At 35.8% G+C, this 21,702-nt stretch overlaps 1 protein-coding gene across 3 annotated transcripts; it reads right to left on the minus strand.

Moving 5' to 3' along the window:
• Window positions 1–616: 616 nt before the first annotated feature.
• Window positions 617–20,728, minus strand: LOC121863868 (translation initiation factor IF-2, mitochondrial-like). Of its 3 annotated transcripts, none has more exons than XM_042362765.1 (14): window positions 20,539–20,728; window positions 17,557–17,764; window positions 16,776–16,887; window positions 14,617–14,797; window positions 13,929–14,089; window positions 12,808–12,984; window positions 11,374–11,423; window positions 10,972–11,190; window positions 9,845–9,985; window positions 7,846–8,054; window positions 5,725–5,945; window positions 4,152–4,316; window positions 3,704–3,844; window positions 617–928 (listed from the first exon to the last, which is right to left on the minus strand). In XM_042362765.1, exons 1-14 carry the CDS (start codon window positions 20,544–20,546, stop codon window positions 756–758), a joined length of 2,166 nt encoding a protein of 721 aa, XP_042218699.1. In that variant the 5' UTR covers window positions 20,547–20,728; the 3' UTR covers window positions 617–755. The 3 variants fall into 3 exon arrangements, with proteins under 3 accessions (XP_042218699.1, XP_042218700.1, XP_042218701.1); XM_042362766.1 differs by having other exon boundaries at window positions 20,654–20,708; XM_042362767.1 differs by lacking the exons at window positions 617–928; window positions 3,704–3,844 and having other exon boundaries at window positions 4,153–4,316; window positions 5,700–5,945.
• Window positions 20,729–21,702: the final 974 nt, after the last annotated feature.

The raw sequence follows: 21,702 nt of genomic DNA on the forward strand, positions 1-21,702 counted from the left end.
AGACTTATTCCCTTATGTTCATTATCCATGACAGCTTGTTGAGCTTGTAGCTATGTCCCCTTGAGTTTGAGGCATTGATAGTATTTAACAAATATTAGACAAAACAATTCAGAGCTGGTATTTTACAGCTTTTAAAGGATCAATTACTGTACAGTGCATTAATTAGGTAAACAAATAGAACAAGCTTCAGTTGCTAATGAATGAAACTATTACCTAAATTTCCCTTGCAGTAGAGAGGGAGCATAATATACATTATACTGTACAAAATATAAACCAGAGGAGGAGGTGACCCACTGAAAGGTAAAGTGGTAGTCGACCTCTAGTGTTGAAACACTATTCACTTTTCCATTAGCCATAAAATACCTGATGACAAAGGTTTATCAGTTTTATAACCAATCAGTACACAAATTATGAAGTTTGGAAGTGAGGGACGCCTAGAAATTTAATATTCTTTATAAGTATATCAAGAAGGTGGATGAACAAAAGGGGTTGGAAGTGCATGTGCCTCCCTTTAATGCACCTTTGTCTTCACAAGTTACAACCAGCCTATATTGCAAGGAAAAGCCAAAATCTTAAGTAATTTATGGAGAAAATAAAACTGAAAGACCAGTTAAGGTAACAGTCTTATATTTATTGCATTTGTACAAATACAAGAGGAGTTAGCAGTAAGCGTAACAAAAAGCGTGCCAAGCTTTGATTCCGTTCTAGAAATGGTGATCCTGGTGTCAAGATCACTCCATACATGTTACTCTTTTCTAGAACCCTGGATCCCAGTCTGTGACCTGCTGTACCTTGTTTATCTTGTAACATACTAATGTGTCACCAGGTTCAAACCGCAGTGATTCATCAGTAAACTTTAGTCCACATTCATTTCCTCGATTGATAGTGGCCACTTCCGACTTTAAGTGACGCATTGATGATAGCATCCCTACAAAAAAAAAAAGGCATTACGTATTCATGCTTTTACTAAATTGCATTTATGAGTCAACATGAGCAGTATACTGTGCTCTTTAGGAAGACTTAAATCACAAATTCTTTAAACAAAATTATGTTTTGTCTCATGATAATATACAGTACAGTAAACCCTCAATAACTTGGCACATATGGGGCTTTGGCCTTGCCAAGTTATCCCAAATTCCAACTTATCGAGGCACTTGCCCCCTCCTACGGAAATACAACAATAAAAAATTATCGACCCATTACTTAGCAGTAATGCAGGCAAATAATGAAGCATCACAGTAGGTGACACAGAGGCATGGTAGGTGATGCAGGTGACCAGATGTGCCAAGATTTTCCCAGATCATTTTACATATCTCAGCATTTCCCAAGTTATACTAATACATTCTGAGACCATATCCATGCCAAGTTATATGAAATTCCGAGTTATCAAATGCTGAGTTATTGAGGGTTTATTGTAATGTATAAATACAATATCCAGGAATATCAAGAAAAAGGGGGGTCCAAGAAGTTGTGAGAGAACAAGGCAAGCACACCCAGCTGGGGGTATTTTGGGGGTGCATGCTATAAGCCCCGCAGAATTTTTTTTAAATCTGACCAATATCATGGGCATTGTGAGGCTATTTTGAAGCCATGTGCACTTGATACTGGGAGATATTCTAAGGTCAATAGTAATTACCTTTTACTATATAAAAATGCCTGAGTACAGTACTGCATTAAAGAAAAAGTACTGGAATTTTCTGACGAGAAAAAGGGGGAGGGGGGGTCCAGACCCCCAGGACCCCCCTGAATATGGGTGGTGGATAATCTGTCAAGAGCTGAATGTATACCAAAAACACTGAGGTGGTAGAAATTCTAAACAGTAATGTAATATGACACTGAAAGCATGATACTATCACAGTAAATACAATATCCTCTAATAAAGGTAGGTAGAATAGAAACATCTACTGTATACTATTTCATGAAATGTGATTTATGTTTACATGATTCAAGAAATGACTGTGGTATCACAATTGCCACTTCATTTGGTATCAAATACTGTACTGAATTACAGTAAGATGCTTAACATCACCCAGAAATTTTAAAATCCCCCACCACCAACCACCCCTACACCTTTGCATCTGTATGCTCCAATATTTTCACAAATCACTACATGTATTTGATGGTCATAGGATAAGAGCATGAGTATGAGGCATCCACATGTTAAATTGAAAAACAAACAAAAAAAACAAACATATATTTCTGTTAAATGGCTGGGTAAAGTTGGAATCCCAGTGATGAAGAATTTTTTAAAGAAACATGCATTTAAAAAGCACACTTGTTTGAAATTTAGTTTTTGAATAGTGTAGAGAAATTGTCAAATGCTGTCCAGAGTTTTTATAGGGTGGGTGAAGCACGTGTTAAGTTTGTTTGGAACAGAGAAACTGGTTTCCAGTGATAGTAGGACAATGTTAACAAAATGTATTGTCACCAAGACTATTTAATAATTTCATAATTGGTATAGTGAGAAGTGAGAGCAAGGACAGTGGAAAGAGGTGCAAGATTCATATATAATTGTACAATGTGTTAATGTTTGCACATATCACTGCTGCAGTAGATGATTCAGTGTTACAGCTAAAATATGAGTGACTTCAGTTATTATGCAATTAAAACTTTTGAGCTGTCCTTTGGATAAGTAATCATACAGATATCAAATTGTAGACAACAGATCCTTAATCAGTTTGTTCAAGAGTACATATATCTCAGAATTTAAATTTAATGTGTCTAACTACTTAGGTACATCCAGAATAACATAAACACCAACAAGTGACCTTGAAAATCCAGGGTTGGCAAAAACCATTGGTATTTTTGTTTTTTTTTGTTTCAATGCTATAATGTTGGTTTTAATAAGTTTTAAGTATTTGTAGCCTTTTTATAACCTTTTAAAATGCTATTAATAAAAAAATTACATTCAGGATGATTTAGCAATCATTTATATTCTTTTCTATCTAAAATAAATCACTGCGAAGGCCAAATTTGAAAAACACACGCTTTGATCAGTCAGCCAGACTCATCCTACATGCTTAAAGGCAAAATATAAGTTTAAGTTCATCTTAATGCATGAAAAATTATTAAACTTTTACAGTAGAAAATTTTAAATAATTCATTTAAGAACAGTTGGAGAGAGAGAGAGACATGGGCAATGGCAACTTGGCTCTCCTGGACCCATATAATACATGATCTCAACACATTAGAATAAAAGGCTAAGAGTCCAACCATAAACAGAAGCAGTCACAAGTTATACTGAACAGTAGCAACATGGCTCCCCTATAATAAGGATCTGAGATGAGCGCAGCTCAGTAAGAAAGCTTTTTATCACCACTTTCACCAGTGGTTCACACCCATGTCTATACCAATGGGACATAACTTATCCCTGTCTAACACCCACATTTATTTCAACTGTTTTATTTTCTTTCCCATTTTCTCTTACTGTTGCCCAGCTGTTCTCAAATAATGCTATTAGTACTGCATATAATAGCCTTCCTCCCACCCCATACACTTGTACTGTAATGCCTCCCACAATGCTTTTCGGTTCACCCTATCATATGCCTTTTCCAACCACTGTGTATGTGTGTATGTATGTACAGTATGTATGTATGTATGTATGTATTTGCATGTATGTATGTATGTACAGGTATACTGTACATATAATACATGGGGGTTACAGGAAATATACAGATAGAATCTTGATTATAAATTTATTTACCCTCCTGTATAGTATCTTGTCCTCGAATTACTCGGTATAATGCTTCTTTCTTGAGTGTTCCTTTGACACAGCGACAGCCAGCAACTGGTACCTTCTTTTTGCCTTCTGTTATAACAAACTCTTCTATCACATTTGCTTCACCTGAGAATGAGAGTAAAAAAGACCATACATACACCATTACACTTCTTACACCAACTGCAAACTTCTTTCCTTGACAGAGTCACTTGGATGTTCTTAGCTGAGATCACAAAGTCAGTTAAGAACTGTGCCTTGAGGCCTATCCTGAATAAGATCAAATCCATCCTTTGAGGTAACCCTGTTTGTTCCAAAACGCCTAAGAATGATTGCAGGAGTTAGCAACCCAAATTTTAGGGAAGCAGCTACTCAAGGGGGCTTTAAATTACCCGAGGAATAGACTCGTATACAGTAATGTATTCTTTTTACTTACCCAAGACTTCTTCCACCTCTTTAAAAGGTAAATTTTCTGATAATTCCTTCTTTAAATCTTCCACCAAATGATATATCACATTGTTTTCCTTGATGGTCACCCCCTCTGCTATGGCCATCTTCCGTACATCAGGAGGGACTTGTGTATTGAATGTGTAAATTGATCCTGGAACAGAGGTTAGATTATGTTCTTGATATGCTGAAGGTCTGGCCAGAAATATAATATCCTCAGGATTCCTTGTTTGTCATGAGGAGACTGAAAGAGAGCCTGACATTTAACATAAAAACATTAACCAAGAAAGCAATAAAAGTATACCAGTTACTAAATGAATTTAATAATTCAGTGAACACTGTTCACATAGTAGGAAGAGAGCACAAATAACAGATCTCCTTGTTGCCAGTTCATTTGTAGCAGCAACAAGTCCATAAACTGGAACTTCACCTTAGAATAATGCCTGCAAAGACATTATGAACGTCTGTGGAAAAAAAGTCAAATGAAATCCAAAATAAATTATTCTTTACCAAACTAGAATAATAAAAAAAAAATCCATATACTGTACACTGAAACTACTGACAAAATTACAGGATATGAAAACTAAGCAGTTGATGGTTCCAAAATCTGTGTCCACTATTTTAACATATGAGTATAAGTTTACTGCAAGAGGCCTCCAAAGTACAGCAATAGGAAGCTATATTTTAAGAGAAGATGGTGACTCCTTTGAGACAACATTTGTGAAGAGATTTTCCAACCCCTTTCCATACATCTCAACATTCTCAGACCTAATTTCACACTAAGCTTCACAATCAAGTTATCCATAAAGACTCTCCTAGCCCCATCCAAATTAACTAGAATAATAATGTCATTCAAGAGTAACTGACTCCCAATTTCATGAACATAAAACTTAATATTACATGCAGAATTGACAGATCCTCAGGTGGGCCAACCAATCCAACCTGATATGAAACTTTTCTAAAATTCCAATCTGGAAGACTGTACAAAGGAATAATCTTTTAATAACCTGTAGGACAAATCTGCACCATAATGACACAACAGGTGTTGGCCCCCCAAAACTAACTCCCATGAAACTCACACTAGGTTGATTAACATTTGTAAACATTTGCAACTGCAATAAAAACCTGATCACATTTACAACAACACAGCACAATTAAACTAACAAAATGCAGAAATATTTCATTTAGATGCACTTAACTATCAACGAGTTGAGTCTGTTGACATCCGTTCAGCTTGCTATTTGACTAAAAATGAAGGGGTTACTATGAGATGGCACTAGTCATGTAGCTGTGCAAATCAAGAGGTGTGCTGATGCTAGTGTGAAGGTGAGACTCAAAAATAAATTTTTTTATGGGTAACTGGCACTTAATGACTGCCATTACCATCAGGTTTTTATAGAAATCCAGTAGTTACTGACATATCTGGATCCTAGGAAACCTGGGTTTCCAATGCCGTGGACTTGCTGATTATATATGAGTTACATAAGCCAGACAAACTCTATTTCTTAGGATTAACAAGATCTAAACATGACCTTACTGAGGGAAAGAAAAAAGGTATACACCATTAAATGATGAGGCCATTGTCACGTCATTGGGGGAAACTGTGCCCACACCATAGCTGATGATGTCCAGCTGACATTCTTCACTGTGGTAAGTGTCCAGCACGTTGAGGATGGCCTCTACAGTGCCATCTACATCCCCCTTCAGCACCACAGACACTCGAGGTCCTGTATCTAATTCTATGTTCTCTTTCTTACGAGGTTCTCGACGACGACGTTTGAACCTGTGGAGTAAGTTCAAACTGTAGCTGTATGAAAAATAGTGATTTTCATTTGAAAAAAATTTCCCTTATTCACCTGATCACACTTGTAAAACTAAGGAGACACAAGTGTACTCATAAAAAGAAACATTGGTACATTGGTACATATAAAAGTATATTCTTAGTAACTAGAAAAATAATAAGCATACAGTAGTATTGTATTGTTATGATACTGGATCCATGACTAGATAAGATTTACATATAAAATTTGTGAATAAAATCTTGATTCTGCAGTACAATACTTTCTCTCACTTAAGATGATAGAACTTTATGGGTAAACAGTGACACAAAAGAAAAGCACCACATTTTGCGGCATATAGGAGGCATCTTTTTGTCTGAAAAATGGATGAGAAATATCAGCCTGCATCCTAAATGTGAAGTTGCTGTCTCCAGTGGGCTAAACTCTACCTAGCACAACTCCAGATTTAAAAATTTTTATTGCTTACTTAAGCTTATGATAAAGCTAAGTACCTGATAGTACTAGAGAACAGTGGTTTTGTAGGAGAGGGAGGAGGAGGTAAGCCTTCATTTTTCAAGTAAATAAATTAATTAAGTGATTGTGTGTTAAAAAAATCACCAGAAATACAATAATGCACAGTATGGCAATTTATTCATTACTGACTGTACTAATACAAATTTGTCTTAATGCAATGTCTTGTACTGTATTTTTGTGTGTGCATATGGAGCCAATATGAGGCCAATTGGAGGGATCTGGAACATATTCCTTTATTTAACATGGAAATAACAGTTTGCATAGGACAATTTTGCTAATGATGTGATTCTCCAGGTATAAATTTGTTGGCATGTGCAGGATATGACCATAATAAGAGAACACAACAGTGACAGGCTTGTGGGGATGTTGCGTCAGTAACAGTATAATATGATTGATGGTAAACAGAGAGATAATTTAGATTTGCCCATTTTTGGTTACTTAGTAATGTTGATTGATATGAGACATTTTAGTATTTAGACAGTCTTATGGGAAATTTGTTTATGTAATATAACTTGAGGATGCATCAATTACTAATCTTAATAAATTTCAACTTATCAAGCAGTTTTCATTTACTCTTCCACCTTAGGGATATACAGTATATGAATAAGCAGAGTGGTGTTGCAATATGCCCTTACTCTTCACATTTCAAAAATATACTTCAACTCATTATGATAAGAGGAAATTTTAAAGAAACTACACTATACCTCAGGAATGTAAATAAAAGTTCATTCACCCCCAAAACATCAAATAATGTACAAGTAGACCCTGATTTATGAAGCTTCAGTGTATGAATTTTCAATGTTACAATTTGTTTTTGTGGTGGTACTTGTGTATCATCTTTACATCATACAATATGCAAAATGACAGTAAATGAAATCCAAATTCCCACAGGTCCAGTGTTATAAGAATGTTACAAGAGAAAGCAATACCTGTAATATTTTTGGATAACCTTTGAGCAAGTCACATTATTTAATGGTAAAGCTATACACAAGAACTTTGCTGAAGCCTGAAAACACATGTGGCAGGCTCCACTTTGGTGTAGTCGGTCACTTCTCGCACAACTATAGAATTATAAAGAATTAAACTAAAAACAACACATTAAACATGGTTAACTAAGCTAAACCATCATTTCAAGTTTATTATTGGCTTATGATTGTATCATTGTGAACACTAAAAATTTCCTTAAAAATATGTTTTGTAGTATTTTAAGTCATTTTTTTTCATCAGAACATATCTCAGCTTTCAAAATGGGAGTCTATGGGAAATGTGCTTCAATTTACAAAAGGTTTCTTGAACAAAACCCTTTCATAAATATGGATCTACCTGTACTAATCACAATGTCACAACATCCTGTACTATGTTTGGTCTCACCTGATGCCCAGTCTTCTTTTCTCTTCTAACTGAGCTTTATACACTCTGAGGTGTTCATTTAACTTGTCTTGTATAGCTGCTTGTTCTTCTTCCTGCTTCTCTAATTTAAATTCATGGTTTCTCCAGTGGACCACCTCTGTTGCTTGTCGCTCTGATTCCACCTCCAGTATCAGGTCACCTGCTGATGGTAGCTCCCTCCATCCAATAACCTGTCATGATAATAAAATGCAAATGTTTCTTACCAAAAATGGCCAAGTTTGTAACCACAGCAGAGTCTAAGAGGTCATAAGTCCAGTCTAAACTGAAATAGCAGAAAATACAGATTCTCTAAGTTAATAATATAATTTTTTTAATATTCAGTACAGTACTGTATACACAAAATACATACTGTACAGTATACTGCACTCTCTCTGCCTACCTTTCCTGAGTTGTGTTGCAAAATGACAGGATACACTTTCTCTCTCACACAATCTCACATTCATTGGAATCCCCCAGAAAAGTGACTTTTATGACTGAATCTTTATCCACATGGTCTACGTCTACAATTTTATCCTCAGAAAAGAAAAACTTCATGCTTTGCTATACAGTAATTCATTTAGGCAGGTTATAATAAGATTCAGTATCAACTGTATAAATGGCTTTTATTTTTAAGAAATGAGTACGTACAGTACACTGAAGAATATTATAGTGATTATAATGATACCCAAAGAGCAAATTATATTATAAGGATAGGGTGACGTAGAGGCACTTCTATCTTCATTACTCCGTTAAATGGGAGCTTGCTAGAGGAGTGAGGTATTGCACATAAGGTAAGAAGACATGTGCTTCTTTGATCACTGCAGGGTTCACCACTAAGGAATTAAACAAGTTGGTCCTTCAAGCATAATTTCCATTTTGCTCTGTTTGAATTATCTTATTGTGCAAAAGGAAATTTCTGTCTACCACACTTCAAAATTCATAAAGTCAAATGACAGTAACTTACAAGAACCCACATTTACTAGGTATAAGTTGTCATATTGATTTTTCAAATAAAAAATGTGTGACTGATCATCTAAGCCTGTTTACAAATACTCAGGCAACAGTGTACCTCATTTGATACCCTTACCATTGACCTTTTCTGGTAATTCCCAAACTGTCACATAACACTCCTGTACTACAGAAGGTTAAATCAGGTTCAATTAAAACCCATGAGATTACAGGCCCTACCAGCCTAGGAAGTGCAACACAACATATCTATTCTATGAAATTCTGGATGATCTGCCATGAATCTTCAGTTAATCTGAACTTACATAAGTTTAAATGTGTGAAACTGCTGTCAAGGTAAGGTAAAGGTATACTGTAATAAAAAACAAGTGCAGGGTATATGAGATTACACACCTAACCTGTATATAAAAGTTGCTAAATAGGGTAGTCATTATTTTAACAGGCTAGTTTCTGTTAGTCTGTTCCATGGGTGACACAATAACTTCCTAACCAATATTTAAATAATATCTGTGTGATCACAGTTACTCACAGAAAACCTAGAGGCAGGAAGAAAAGTACAGCATTTTGTCTAAATTTTAACTTAATTTTTTTATTCGAGTGGTTCATGAAGACAGAAGTAATAAGACTATAAAATGTTGATGACAATATTAAGTTATGTTAGCCCATCACATATGCAGTTAACATAAAATAGCTAAATAATTTCCTATCTGGAACTGGTGCCCATTTTACCTCTTTCTCCCAATCATCTTTACTTTACTAGCTGGAGACATCCTTGTTCACACTACACTTGAAAATCTTCACAAATCATACATCATAAACACTTGATAAACCGATCAATTTTATAGTGTACTGTTTATTGTCAACTTTGAAGAGTCAGACTCATTGCTGACCAAAAAGTTGTGATACAAGTGATATATCAATTATTAGTTTGAAGAGGTTGACTCACCAAAGACCCAGATGTTGTGACACACATAATGAATCAGTCAAGCAATCTGAAGAGTCAAAATTAGCTTACTTGGACAGGTGTGGCAGGTGGAGCAGCTTTAACTGATTTTCCTGCATCATTGAACATATTACGCACTTTGCACCAGGCAGTCCCAGCGACTAACACTGCTCCTTTTCTCAACGTGCCTCTCTCTATCACACATGTTGCTACCTGTTATAAACAAATGACAGATTTCAGTTCACACTCCAGCAAGTAAGCATATCTCATATGCTAGATCTAGTAAACAGGTAGTTAAATTTACACACACATGAAAACAACAACTAAATATACAGTACAGTAAGCTCTCAGTGAGAGCATGTGACTTGTAGCCATTCAAATATTTATCTTATTAGATACACATAACTTGTCCTCACTGTACTAAATCTACTGCAATATAAGTTGTACATTTCAACCAACTGCTGAAGATTGACATACAGTATACCAGTAGTATTGTAAATCACAACCATCTAACTTTCATCAAAGTATAAGTCATTCATCCTCTAAAGTAGAAGTATGACAACAACTACAGTATAAGTACTATGGCCACAAAATTATGAGAATTCCATCCACTACAGTAAAAGTAATTCCATCCAGTAAAGTACAATACAAATACTATGTCCAGATGAGTGTAAGTACATCATCCAATTAAGTATCAAAACTATATCTGCAAAAATAAAAGTATTACTTCCACAAAAGTTTAAAGTACTACATCTGTTTAAGTTAAAGTACAATGCTACATCTAATATGTATCGGTATTACATGTAAGGAAATATAAATCCATCCCTAACACTGTTTAACCATTATGATCAAATGAGGACAGTGGTAGTCAACACTCTGGGAATGCACAACACAAAACCATCATTTCAGTCATTTTCTTGCTTCACTTTTTTATATTTTCCCCAATGCAGTACAGTACAATGCAAAGTGTTTGGAATGAAAAACCCACACACACAGACCCTCCCTTATTTCACTCAACATTTTTGTGTTAATATAGTAGTGGCGTTTTAGGGAATGTGATTTTAAATTGGAGCAATGTTTGAGGAATCCTTCTTTCACAAAAATAAACAAAATATCACCACAACCATCAACTGTACTAACTTAATGCCATCAACACCATCTACTCTACTGACCTAATGCCATCACAATTATATACTGACCTTTCCTCTACCAGGGTCAAGTTTTGACTCCACAACAACAGCTTCTACCAGGCCACGAGGGTCAGCTTTAAGGTTGAGCAGCTCTGCTTGGGTGACTATGGCCTCTACCAGCAAATTAAGGTTCTGGCCTTTGAGAGCGGACACTGGTACAGCCTGCACCTCCCCACCATCTTCCTCCAGTTGCAGGCCATTATGGAGCAACATTTCTCTGGTACGTGGCTGAAAATTATACAGATGTTAATGAAAAAGAGGACTAATGTATTTCAAATTGATTACCCAAATTCTTTTAGAAATGTTAGTACAAGTGTATATTCATGTGGAAAAGATATGAAGATTCATTGGTGACTTTCAAACCTAAACTATTTTCAAGTTGGAAAATGACCAGTCTTATAAAAAACTTACAATGTCAGCTTCTGGCTTGTCAATCTTGTTGATGGCCACAACAATGGGAACTGAAGAAGGAAAAAAATCCTTTAATGTATCTAAATTACAGTTATCTAATTACTGTACTGTACACGGAAACATAACATATACTGTATATGGGTTCCTGTATAAGTGGTGAAGGTTCATGGTAGGATATGAGATTACTTAGCATCTCCTCTTTAGTTAATAGGATAAAAATGCAACTACAGTAAAAGTCCAAAAATCCGGATGCCAGGAATCCGGACCACCCGAGAATCCGGACTTTTCGAAAACTCAAATTTTTTAAATTTAGCGGGCTTTTGTGGGTTACGTGAATGAATGGAGTTGCTTTAAAAAATGAATTTACATAATTCTAATAATAAAAGTATTTGTAAATTATAGGTAGCTAATTTTGTTAGTTTTGTAATTAGCTTGAACTGAAATGTAAAATTTGAGGAACTATAAATCTTTTGTGTGTATGTGTGCATGCATGAATGCCACAGCTACACAGCGACAACAAACGACCACGCGAACGCCACTTAAAAACAAGCAATCAAACTGTGACAACGTATGTAATTTTGAGTTCTACTCTTTTCATGTACAGAGTACAAGCCCATAATAATGGCCCCTAAAGTAGATAAACTTCGTTGTGTGAAGAAAAAGAAGAACACATTGAAATTGAGTGACAAACTTGAAATAATTATGAAACTAGAACGTGGTGTGAGCAATGCTGTTCTAATGGAAACATACGACATTGGAAAGTCTACAATTTATGATTTGAAAAAGGCAAAGAATAAAATTCTAGAATTCACAGCTTCTTCTGAGCCTTACATTAAAATTGCTGAAAGAAAAAGTTTACATTGGCCCAAATTAGAAAAATCTTGATAAAGTGTTGCACGAATGGTTTTTGTTAAAACGATCAGAAGGTATGGCAATTTCTGGGCCGATGCTTATTGCCAAAGCAAAGTCTTTTAAGGAGCAAATGAACATTGAATCAGAGTGTGCATTTAGTGATGGATGGCTTAGGAATTTCAAGACTCGTCATGGTATTAGACAGTTTGTTTACATTTTTGTCTAGTGTTGACTTTATTTTTCTTTAAAACTGCTCGTTTTGATAAATGAAGCATGCTATATTTGCTAATGAATAAACTATCAAAATGTACCTGTTCACCTCTTCTTTATTCCTCCTTAAATTTTAATTTTAAAAGTACTGCCTAAGAATCTGGAAAATCCGAAAATCCGGACCGACCCAATCCCCAAGCAGTCCGGACTTTTGGACTTCTACTGTAACATTACTTGGCCTTTTTTTTTAAATCTTGCTAGTATTTTCCTACTCCACCATGGGATTGCCAAAATCATTCACTCTCCCTAATTGCCAAACTTTATACTTACTAGAGGACAACAATACTAATACATTACTCATTCCCGAGTTACCATTGGCTTCTAAAGCATGTTGAATGGATTCTTTAGTCTGCTCCATGACACCATCATCAGCAGCAACCACCAGCACCACCACGTCAGTCACAGTTGCTCCCCGTGCCCGCATCGCCTTGAAGGCAGCGTGGCCGGGAGTGTCCAGGAATGTTACTTCTTCGCCCGAGTCAAGTTTTACTGAAGAAATTTTTTTTATATAAATCTTCTTATTCCTCCTTAGTATCCAAACTTTTTCTTATCATCCAGGAATATAAAAATTCAAATGCTTACCTAATAATATAGAACTGTACAGTATCTTCATTTATAGAACAACACAATGAATACAGAACTCTTTAACGGTACAAAATCAACTGATAACTTATAAGTCTGTATCCATAAATGACCCATTCCAGTATAAGTTTATATTTTCCATTAACTTTCAACTTTTTGTTAACTGAATACAATACGGTGGGGTTGCTAGCCTAATGCTTACAAATTAATTTTTTTTTGTTACATCACACCTTGAACAGGTAGCCCATTTCCTCACCAATAACTGTGGGCATGTTAGCTTTTGAATCTGGCCACATAGTATTCCAGTCAGAAGGAAAAAATAATAATAATAATAACAGACACTAATATATTTTGGCATAAATTGTGCTGACTGGTCAGACACAACCAGTCCAGTGGACAGCTGTTGCACCTAATGTGAAGGGAAAGGTGACTGGATTACGAATCTGGATCAAAATATCAACATTAGCAGTATAACCAGTTGGCTAAAGAAAATGGATAGCTCATACTACATGAAGCCACCTGGTGGAGAGTATATATCAGAAAAATAATTAGGAAGTGTGCATGCCTTCTACCAATTTAACTTCACCATGTCAGCAAAGTTATTCATCACTGTAGTTATTCAAATAATTCAATTATTATTACTATTGTTAAGATTATTCAACTACAGCACTGGAATTTCTTTTATATCTTTTTTTATGTACTCCATACAGTGCAATAATCATCATAATTATTATCATAACTTCCCTTAGGGCTCAAGAAATAACCCTGCTTCTCAATACCCTACAATAAGTTCAGATTAACAAAACAAGACACCATTAAATCAATGCCAAAAGCTTAGCATTAGAGCTTACCAGAAAATGCCCCAATGTGCTGAGTGATTCCCCCAAACTCTGTGTCAACAATGGCAGAGTGTCTCAGGGCATCCAGTAAAGTAGTCTTGCCATGATCAACATGTCCCATTATGGTTACTACAGGTGGTCTAGGGATAAGGTCACTCTCCTTCGGTGGAGGTCTGTAATACAAACATATATATTTACATACAGTATATACACCTGCCCCTGGAAACTGTAGAGTCATTCTCAATCACCAGCAAACATCAGTGCATTTTCAACCTTGAGGGCCTAGGAGTAGCATTCCTAAAAGCTACTGTATTAACACTCACACCACACATTTCTTACCATTATAATATATAATTCAAATCAAATCATATTTAGTCTGAATAAAAAAAAAATCAATAAAAAAGTAAACCCTCTTGACTTAAAAAAAAAATAAATAAAAAAATAAAATCAATGCTCCTGAACCGTACTTTGGTAGCACCCTTCCTCTCACCACCTGTCAATTCCAGTATCTCTCTATGGTAGAGGGTGTGCTATAGTAAAGGAGTCACCACAAGAAGGTAGGGTCGAATTTGGTTACTGCCCATTTAAGCAGTGTCCCACCATGGTATATTTTCCATAATGTGTGCCCTTGGTTTATCCACACTAAAAGACTAAAAATTAAGAATGACAAAACTAAAAATGCTGGCAGATGTACACAAACCTTCTGAAAACATCTTTATTCTCCTTCACTTTTTCTTTCTTGTCTTCAGGATTGTCAATTTTAAAGCGTAAGCCGGCTCTCTTAACAGCATCTTGTATGACTTTCAGGTTGTCTATGACAGCTGTGGGGCTGTCGTATGGATCACTATTCTCCACATATATGAATATTTCAAACACAGTGTCTGTCAAAGGAGAAATAAAAAATTGACAAGTTTTTCAAAATATATGTTGGTTTTGTTACTAAGATCTACCACAACAGCATCATACTTTGTTACCTGTCAAATTTCAACTAAACTTTCAGGCTATTTCCTACTGTCTTCCTCTGAACCATATCAGTGTATTTCCTTTTTTTCAAGTTACTGAATAAAAACATAAGCATGTGACATTAACTATTTAAGAAAAGATGTCTATACTGAAGAAATTAGACAGTAATAGTACATTTTATGCATTATTCAGCCTCTTTTAACCAGTCTGGTCCCAAGCTTCCCAGATTAGCGAGGACCAACCTGTATTAACTACTTCCATCCTCTATATGTCATAAAGTTTATTCACTTTTCCCCATAATAACCATTACTCTTTTCACGTTTCTTGATCTGTCTTGTCTGATATTTCCCGTAAACTTTTTTTTCTCACTATCTTCCTAATATATGGACCTCATTTCATTCCAAAACCTGGCCCACCTGTGGTACAAGGAGCTCCTTTTAAATGTCACAGGTCTCTGCCTATGTTGCTTGGAGCCCTTTCCAAATCTCAGAAGTCTGTGCCTATGGCATGTGGAGCAGATACATTCAGTATTTCAGCATTACTACATTTTAAAATATTTTAATGGAAATCTTTGTTTATTCAACTAAATTTCATGAATTGGCATCAGCCCAAGGATATCTATGTACAGTATAGCATGCCATCAAGTCTTAGGGATGCAACCAAAGTATAAACCTTCAACACCGACAGTATTATACCTGTGGAATTAATATATCTCACCCATCACAACTTTTATGCTTAAAATTGGAGATTAAAAGTGAATTTCCCTGAAAAATTGGGAAGTCACAAGCTCTTACGTCTAGAGCAACCTGCATGTGCAGTTCTCCTTGTCCATCAATGGTTACCTGGGATTTCCAGTTACCTGTACTGTATAACATCAATCCTGTCTCCCTACCAGAAGCAGGTAATTTTCAAGAGAACTCAATTTCATAAGGACTAAGTATGTAAACCTTCATTCTTACATGGGACTATATCCCAAAAGTGGTTATGTTACCATAAAACCATATGATCAAGTGTCTATTGTGCAACTGGAAAATAAAGATTAAATTTCTTGTACCACCAATATCATCCATTATTGCAGTTTTCACCATTTATATCATATTACAGCTCGCAATTCCCGCCTTTGCTGACGGCCCTGCAAATATTTCAATGTGATTCTAATCTTTTAAAATGTTAGTTTTTGTATAATGTACAGTAGTATTACTGATATGTAATTTGTCTTAGTATGCCTTATTGTTGGTGAGAATAAGTATACCTGTACCTGGTACATTAAGTGCATCCTCCGAAAGCGTGAATTTGCTACCAGAGTTTAACAGTTAATTCATGTATAATACTTCTGATAAACTTCCTATGTACTTATGTTTGAAATAATGAATGTATGTATCTTTATATAATTTAGCTAAATATCTTTCTCATCAGAAACGGTCATCCCAACGATTATGAATAAACTTGTTTAGAAATACTTCATTACTTCAGGACAAAATTGGACAGGTTTGAAACCGGCAAAAATGCACTATAAGATACCAAGTAAAAACATTCTTACATAAGTACTCATATCCTCATATTACATGCAATGTAAACGAAGTGAGTCCCGAACCACCATTGTGATCAATAACACTTCATATCAACTCTTTGTACAAAATTAATCTGACTTGTCAACTTAAAAGAGGAAATCATAAGGGTGAACAACACTAAACTGTAACTATATTCCCCTCAACCTTTTAAGTTGAAGGGATAAAAAAACAAATGCATTGGGCAATGGAGGAATCATGTAAGAAACTGCTACCTGTACTACGTGACTACAGATGTGTATCAATAATGTACAGGTGGGAACAGTGTGCATAGGGTAGATCAGTATACAGTACAATACCATAAAGGAGATACTACATTGAGTCATACCCAGATCTTTTCCCAGGGCATCAGCAAGCTCTTGAACTGTCATGTTCTTCCAGATGCTGACCACAGCAGCTTTCTCCTTTTTAAGACTCTTAGGATTTAACATCACAGCTTTCTGAAACAAATCATTCAGCACACAATTATTTTTTCTTATTATTATGTTGGCTGATTATTGTGTTGGTTAAGTCTGAAAGTTTCACTTCACTTGCCGACATACATAAACCAGAATCTACTAACACAGCAGCTACCATCATGTGGTAAATGAGAGAGAGAATCAATCTTCATGAATGATTATTAAACTCCATCAATACATAAGTTTTGAAAAAAATCCCTTATCTTGGTACAGTACAGCACATCACGACTGTATTAGCTAGCTACTTATCAAAGGAACTTAAAGAAGGATAAGTTGATGAAGTCACATAAGGGTTATATTTAGGCATCACTACTAAGCAATAATCAGTACTAGATGCATTTATGTCATCAAAATTATGCAAGTAATAATCTTACTGGTAACCTTGTGTTACATACAACCTTTGAATCTTAAAAAAAAAAAAAAATCATATTGTATCGCCAAACAAATGTCACCTCATGATTTTAGTTCATTGACTGATTAGGTTGTATCATACTGGTCAGGATTATAAGATTTCCTATAAGACTCTGGTGTGAGTAATGAATATGGAGTAGTTAAAAGTATTGAATCTATTGATACAAGATACAAAAAATTACAAAATACACCATAAGAAAAATTTATGAAAACAGAAACAAAAAAGAATAGGTACTGTACCTTCTCATCTCTTCCTTTCCTTTTCTTGTGTAAAGTTGATGAGACATGTAAAAATAAAGGCTGATGATGCCCACATAACAGACATGGTGCCACTCGTAAAGTGTTGCGACCAACCTCCGGAGGAGTTAGCGCCACCACACTATGTGCCAAAACTGAAACTTGACTGATGCTTCTTGGTTGAAGCCATCTTCGTAAAACCCAACCTCTGCTGTAATTTTGAAATTTTTTTATATATAAATATTAGTTATCACACTACAGTATTTGCTGCACTCCATCTCAAATCCCATTTTCAAATTACTGTACCTGTAGTACTAGTCAGCTGTCACATCTTACGTAATGCACACTAATAACATCCAACCATGATACAGTGTACTGTAGTTGGCAAGTCAAACAGTATGATTGGATGTGTCAGTCATGCACAAATACCTACTGAGCTCCACCATCATTCCTGTCAGCACACATGTTTAAAATAAAGCTTAAAATGGTCTTATTAACTTGGATTTCTTTATCAGCCAATTGGGTGGATGGTAGTACCCAGGTATTATTATAATTTATCAAAAAATAACAACTTAATAAATATTAGTAATCAATATCATCCACAATTAGCTGACAGTTGTTGAGGTTGTCATGGTGGATGGTTATTCCACCCCTAGCTTCTTATAGTCACAGCTAACCAGTAGCCCATCTCTTAGTTATAATACTGTAATGTAACAATTATGGATGGTCATTGTCAACACTGTACAGTAATCATAAATTTTCTCAATACAATACCGTACTTAAAATTATTACAGTACAGTACAGTATCTGAGTGATTGGTTATACACTTATTAATTGTAATGAATTTCCTTTCCTTCAATATTCTGTAATATTTTTCTAACATTATTATCCAAAAATAAAATAAAAATGAAGGCCACAGAATACCATCATTCATCGTCATATAAGCAAATACAGGCAGTTCCTGAGTTACGACCGCCCGACTTATGATCATCCGCACTTACGAACAGGACCCCAAAATGTTCATCGCAAAAATTTAATTAAAATCTTTTTTTTTTCTTTTTACATTTTTTTCACTATTCTATATTGTTTAACATCACTTTATTTACAATATTTGTTATGAATGGAGTACTATTGTTGTTTTGTATGGGCAGGGTTGTGCTTAAACCTAACCTAAACTATGGAATTAACACTGGTGTAACTTATGAACAAATCCTTTATGCCCTGCCTACTACAGGTGATTTATGTTTGTAGATAGAGAAAAAATAAAAAGTAGAGGCTTCCTTTAAAAGACTTACTATAATGATTAAAACACGTGGGAAAAAATTAACAAAATTGAACAACGCCATCTGGTGTTAATCATCTCCAATATCACCAAATTGACTAAGTTTTAGGTCTATTTGTCATTTCATACAACCATGGATATTTTTATAGAGCCATGTGTTTACTGGTGTTTTCTGTTGTGATTCATTTCTATTGTAAATAACTCATAACCTAACCTAAGCTGCTCTCGGACCCAGAAAGAATGCTAATTGGCTAAGAATTCCTGCGCATCGACTTCACACTCAAATGACGAAGTAATGTTGCTTTGGTATTATTTTAGTTTCAGTCATCCAAGGAATCTTAGGAATTAGGTTAGGTTAGATATCCAAGCTATGTTTTTCCAATGGCTCTTCATGTAGTTTCAACGATTTAGTCTTTCATATCCGTCAGAAATCACATCCCTAGTTTGGATATCTAAATACAGGGATGACCAAGACTCAAATTTTACCAAATAAAGGAAGCCAATTACTTGTCACTTAAAATACACGCAATGTTCAGCAAAATGTCTTGAGAACGTTCCTATTAACAGCAGCATTCTCTCATATAACACTTCTAATAAGAAAAGTGGAGGCTCATGGCATTAAAGGAGATATTCTAAAATGGATTAGGGCATGGTTACAGGACAGGAAACAGCGAGTGAGCATTCACGGCACTAAATCCCATTGGAGCAATGTCACTAGTGGAGTTCCCCAAGGCTCAGTACTCGGACCATTATTATTTATTATACCTGTATACATAAACGACATAGATATCGGCATAGACAGCAACATAAGTAAATTTGCTGATGACACTAAAATAGGCCATGTATTTAAATCTGATGAGGACTCTGCAAAACTACAGGAAGATCTAAAAAAAATTTTCGTATGGTCTGAAAAATGGCAGATGAAATTCAATGTGGACAAATGTAAAATACTCAGCATAGGAGATGTAAACAGGGAAACCAGATACCAGATGAACAACGATGTTATTGAGAAATCCGACTAGCTAGAAAGATTTAGTTGTAATGATAAGTAGGAATCTTAAGCCAAGTAAGAAATGTGTATTTGTAGAAACAGGGCTAATAAAGTACTTGGGTTCGTACAAAGGAGTATTAGTTACAAGACTAGCAAAGTCATCTTAAAACTATACCTTTCGCTTGTGAGACCACACCTGGATTACACAGTTCAATTCTGGTCACCGTATTACAGAATGGTTATAGAATCCTTGGAAAGAATTCAGAGGAGAATGACAAGACTAATCCCGGGCATTAGGAACCTTGAGTACAGAGACAGAATAAAGCATCTTTATTTGCACTCCCTCGAGAGACGTAGAGTGAGGGGTGATATGATAGAGGTGTATAAATGGAAGTCAGGGCTGAACAAAGGGGACATTACCGAGGTACTCGAACTATACAACCAGGAACGAACTCGTAACAATAGTTTTAAATTTGACAAATTTAGATTTATGCACGAAATAGGTAAACACTGGTTTGGAAATAGAGTAGTGGACGACGGGAACAAGTTACCAAATATCATCATTAACTCGAATACGCTGAATAGCTTCAAACATAGGTTGGATGCTTATATGAGCAATAGGGGTTGGGTGTAAACGGGACTGCCCAGTATGGGCCAATAGGCCCGCTGCAGTTTCCTCCATTCTTATGTTATGTTAACTGTCATTACCAACCTTATCATAATGATGGTCTTCAGTAACTTCTGTAGCTCTCAACTGGGGCTTAAGGAGGCCGTCATATTTTACTCTGTTCTAACCAAGGAATATTATAAGGAACTATTAGTCTTACGGGAGTAAATCAGTCCCTCGCTCCTAGAGGCAAGCCGGTGTGTCGGCTGTCTGTTTACATTGTGAGCTTCAACGATGGCCGGGCCAGGTGGCGTGCGGCCCTGGCGGTCAATATAAACACATGGCTGGCCACCGTTGTGTTGTTTATGGGGAAAACAAAGGAAATAATAGAGCAAAGGTTTATTTTTTTCTTAAGGCAGTCAAGTTCATAGTTCATGTGGATGGATCATAAGCATTGACGGAGATGTCAACCAGTCCTGTGGTTGCTTTAGCTGTTCTGCTGCTCTCCATATGAGAACTTGACATGTGTTGTTGCAGCTCTAACTGTGGGCGGAAGACTACGAATCGTTGGTCATTTGGTGGCTCCCTTTTCCTGCTGAATAATTTAAAGCTCAAGTTGTTGACAGAAGATGATTCCAGACCATCATACAAAGACGGTGAAGTGAACGGAAATAAAGTCACAGAAAAAAGTCAAATTTTTTGGCTAGGAAAGTCACAGGAAAAAATTCACATTTTATTTAAAAGCCATTAACAATTAAAGTCATAAAAGAGGTTATGTTAGGTTACTTTAGGTTAGGTCCTGTGCAGGGTTGAGTACTTGTACTTGGACACAATTTTAATGCACTTGTACTTGGACTCAAGGTCTCAAATTATTCAGTACTTATACTTGGTCTTGGACTAGCCCCAATGTGCTTGAAAATACAAGTACGGGACAGTCCCCTTCACTAGTGCGTTTGTTTACATTCGACAAAAGGAAACTCGCAATAGTAAACATACTATGGAATAAAAGTAAAACAATATTTAAAAAATATATAAATGTAATGATTTGTTGAATGTTTATATGACGAGCCCCTGTAAACGCACTAGTGAAGGGGACTGTACATTCAAATACATCTTAGGTTTTTGGTGAGTGGTGACTGATTGGGAAACAGGTCACTGAGGTGAGGTTAGGTCATCATGTTCACCTGACATGTGACTCTAATGCCCAGTCTCCCAGGCTTTTATGTGCGGTGGTGGTGTGGAGCTCGGGCGTCAGCTGGGGGAGGAGGA

The sequence above is a fragment of the Homarus americanus genome, unplaced genomic scaffold, assembly GCF_018991925.1.
Source record: "Homarus americanus isolate GMGI-L3 unplaced genomic scaffold, GMGI_Hamer_2.0 scaffold48354, whole genome shotgun sequence".
NCBI classification, from domain to species: Eukaryota; Metazoa; Arthropoda; class Malacostraca; order Decapoda; family Nephropidae; genus Homarus; species Homarus americanus.

Excerpts from the sequence above, each read along its gene's own strand:
- LOC121863868 (XM_042362765.1), bottom strand. Across the intron at positions 9,986-10,971 it reads TTGACCCTGGTAGAGGAAAG|GTAGCAACATGTGTGATAGA; the intron begins GTCAGTATATAA and ends TGTTTATAACAG. Across the intron at positions 3,845-4,151 it reads AGAGGTGGAAGAAGTCTTGG|GTGAAGCAAATGTGATAGAA; the intron begins GTAAGTAAAAAG and ends TCTCATTCTCAG.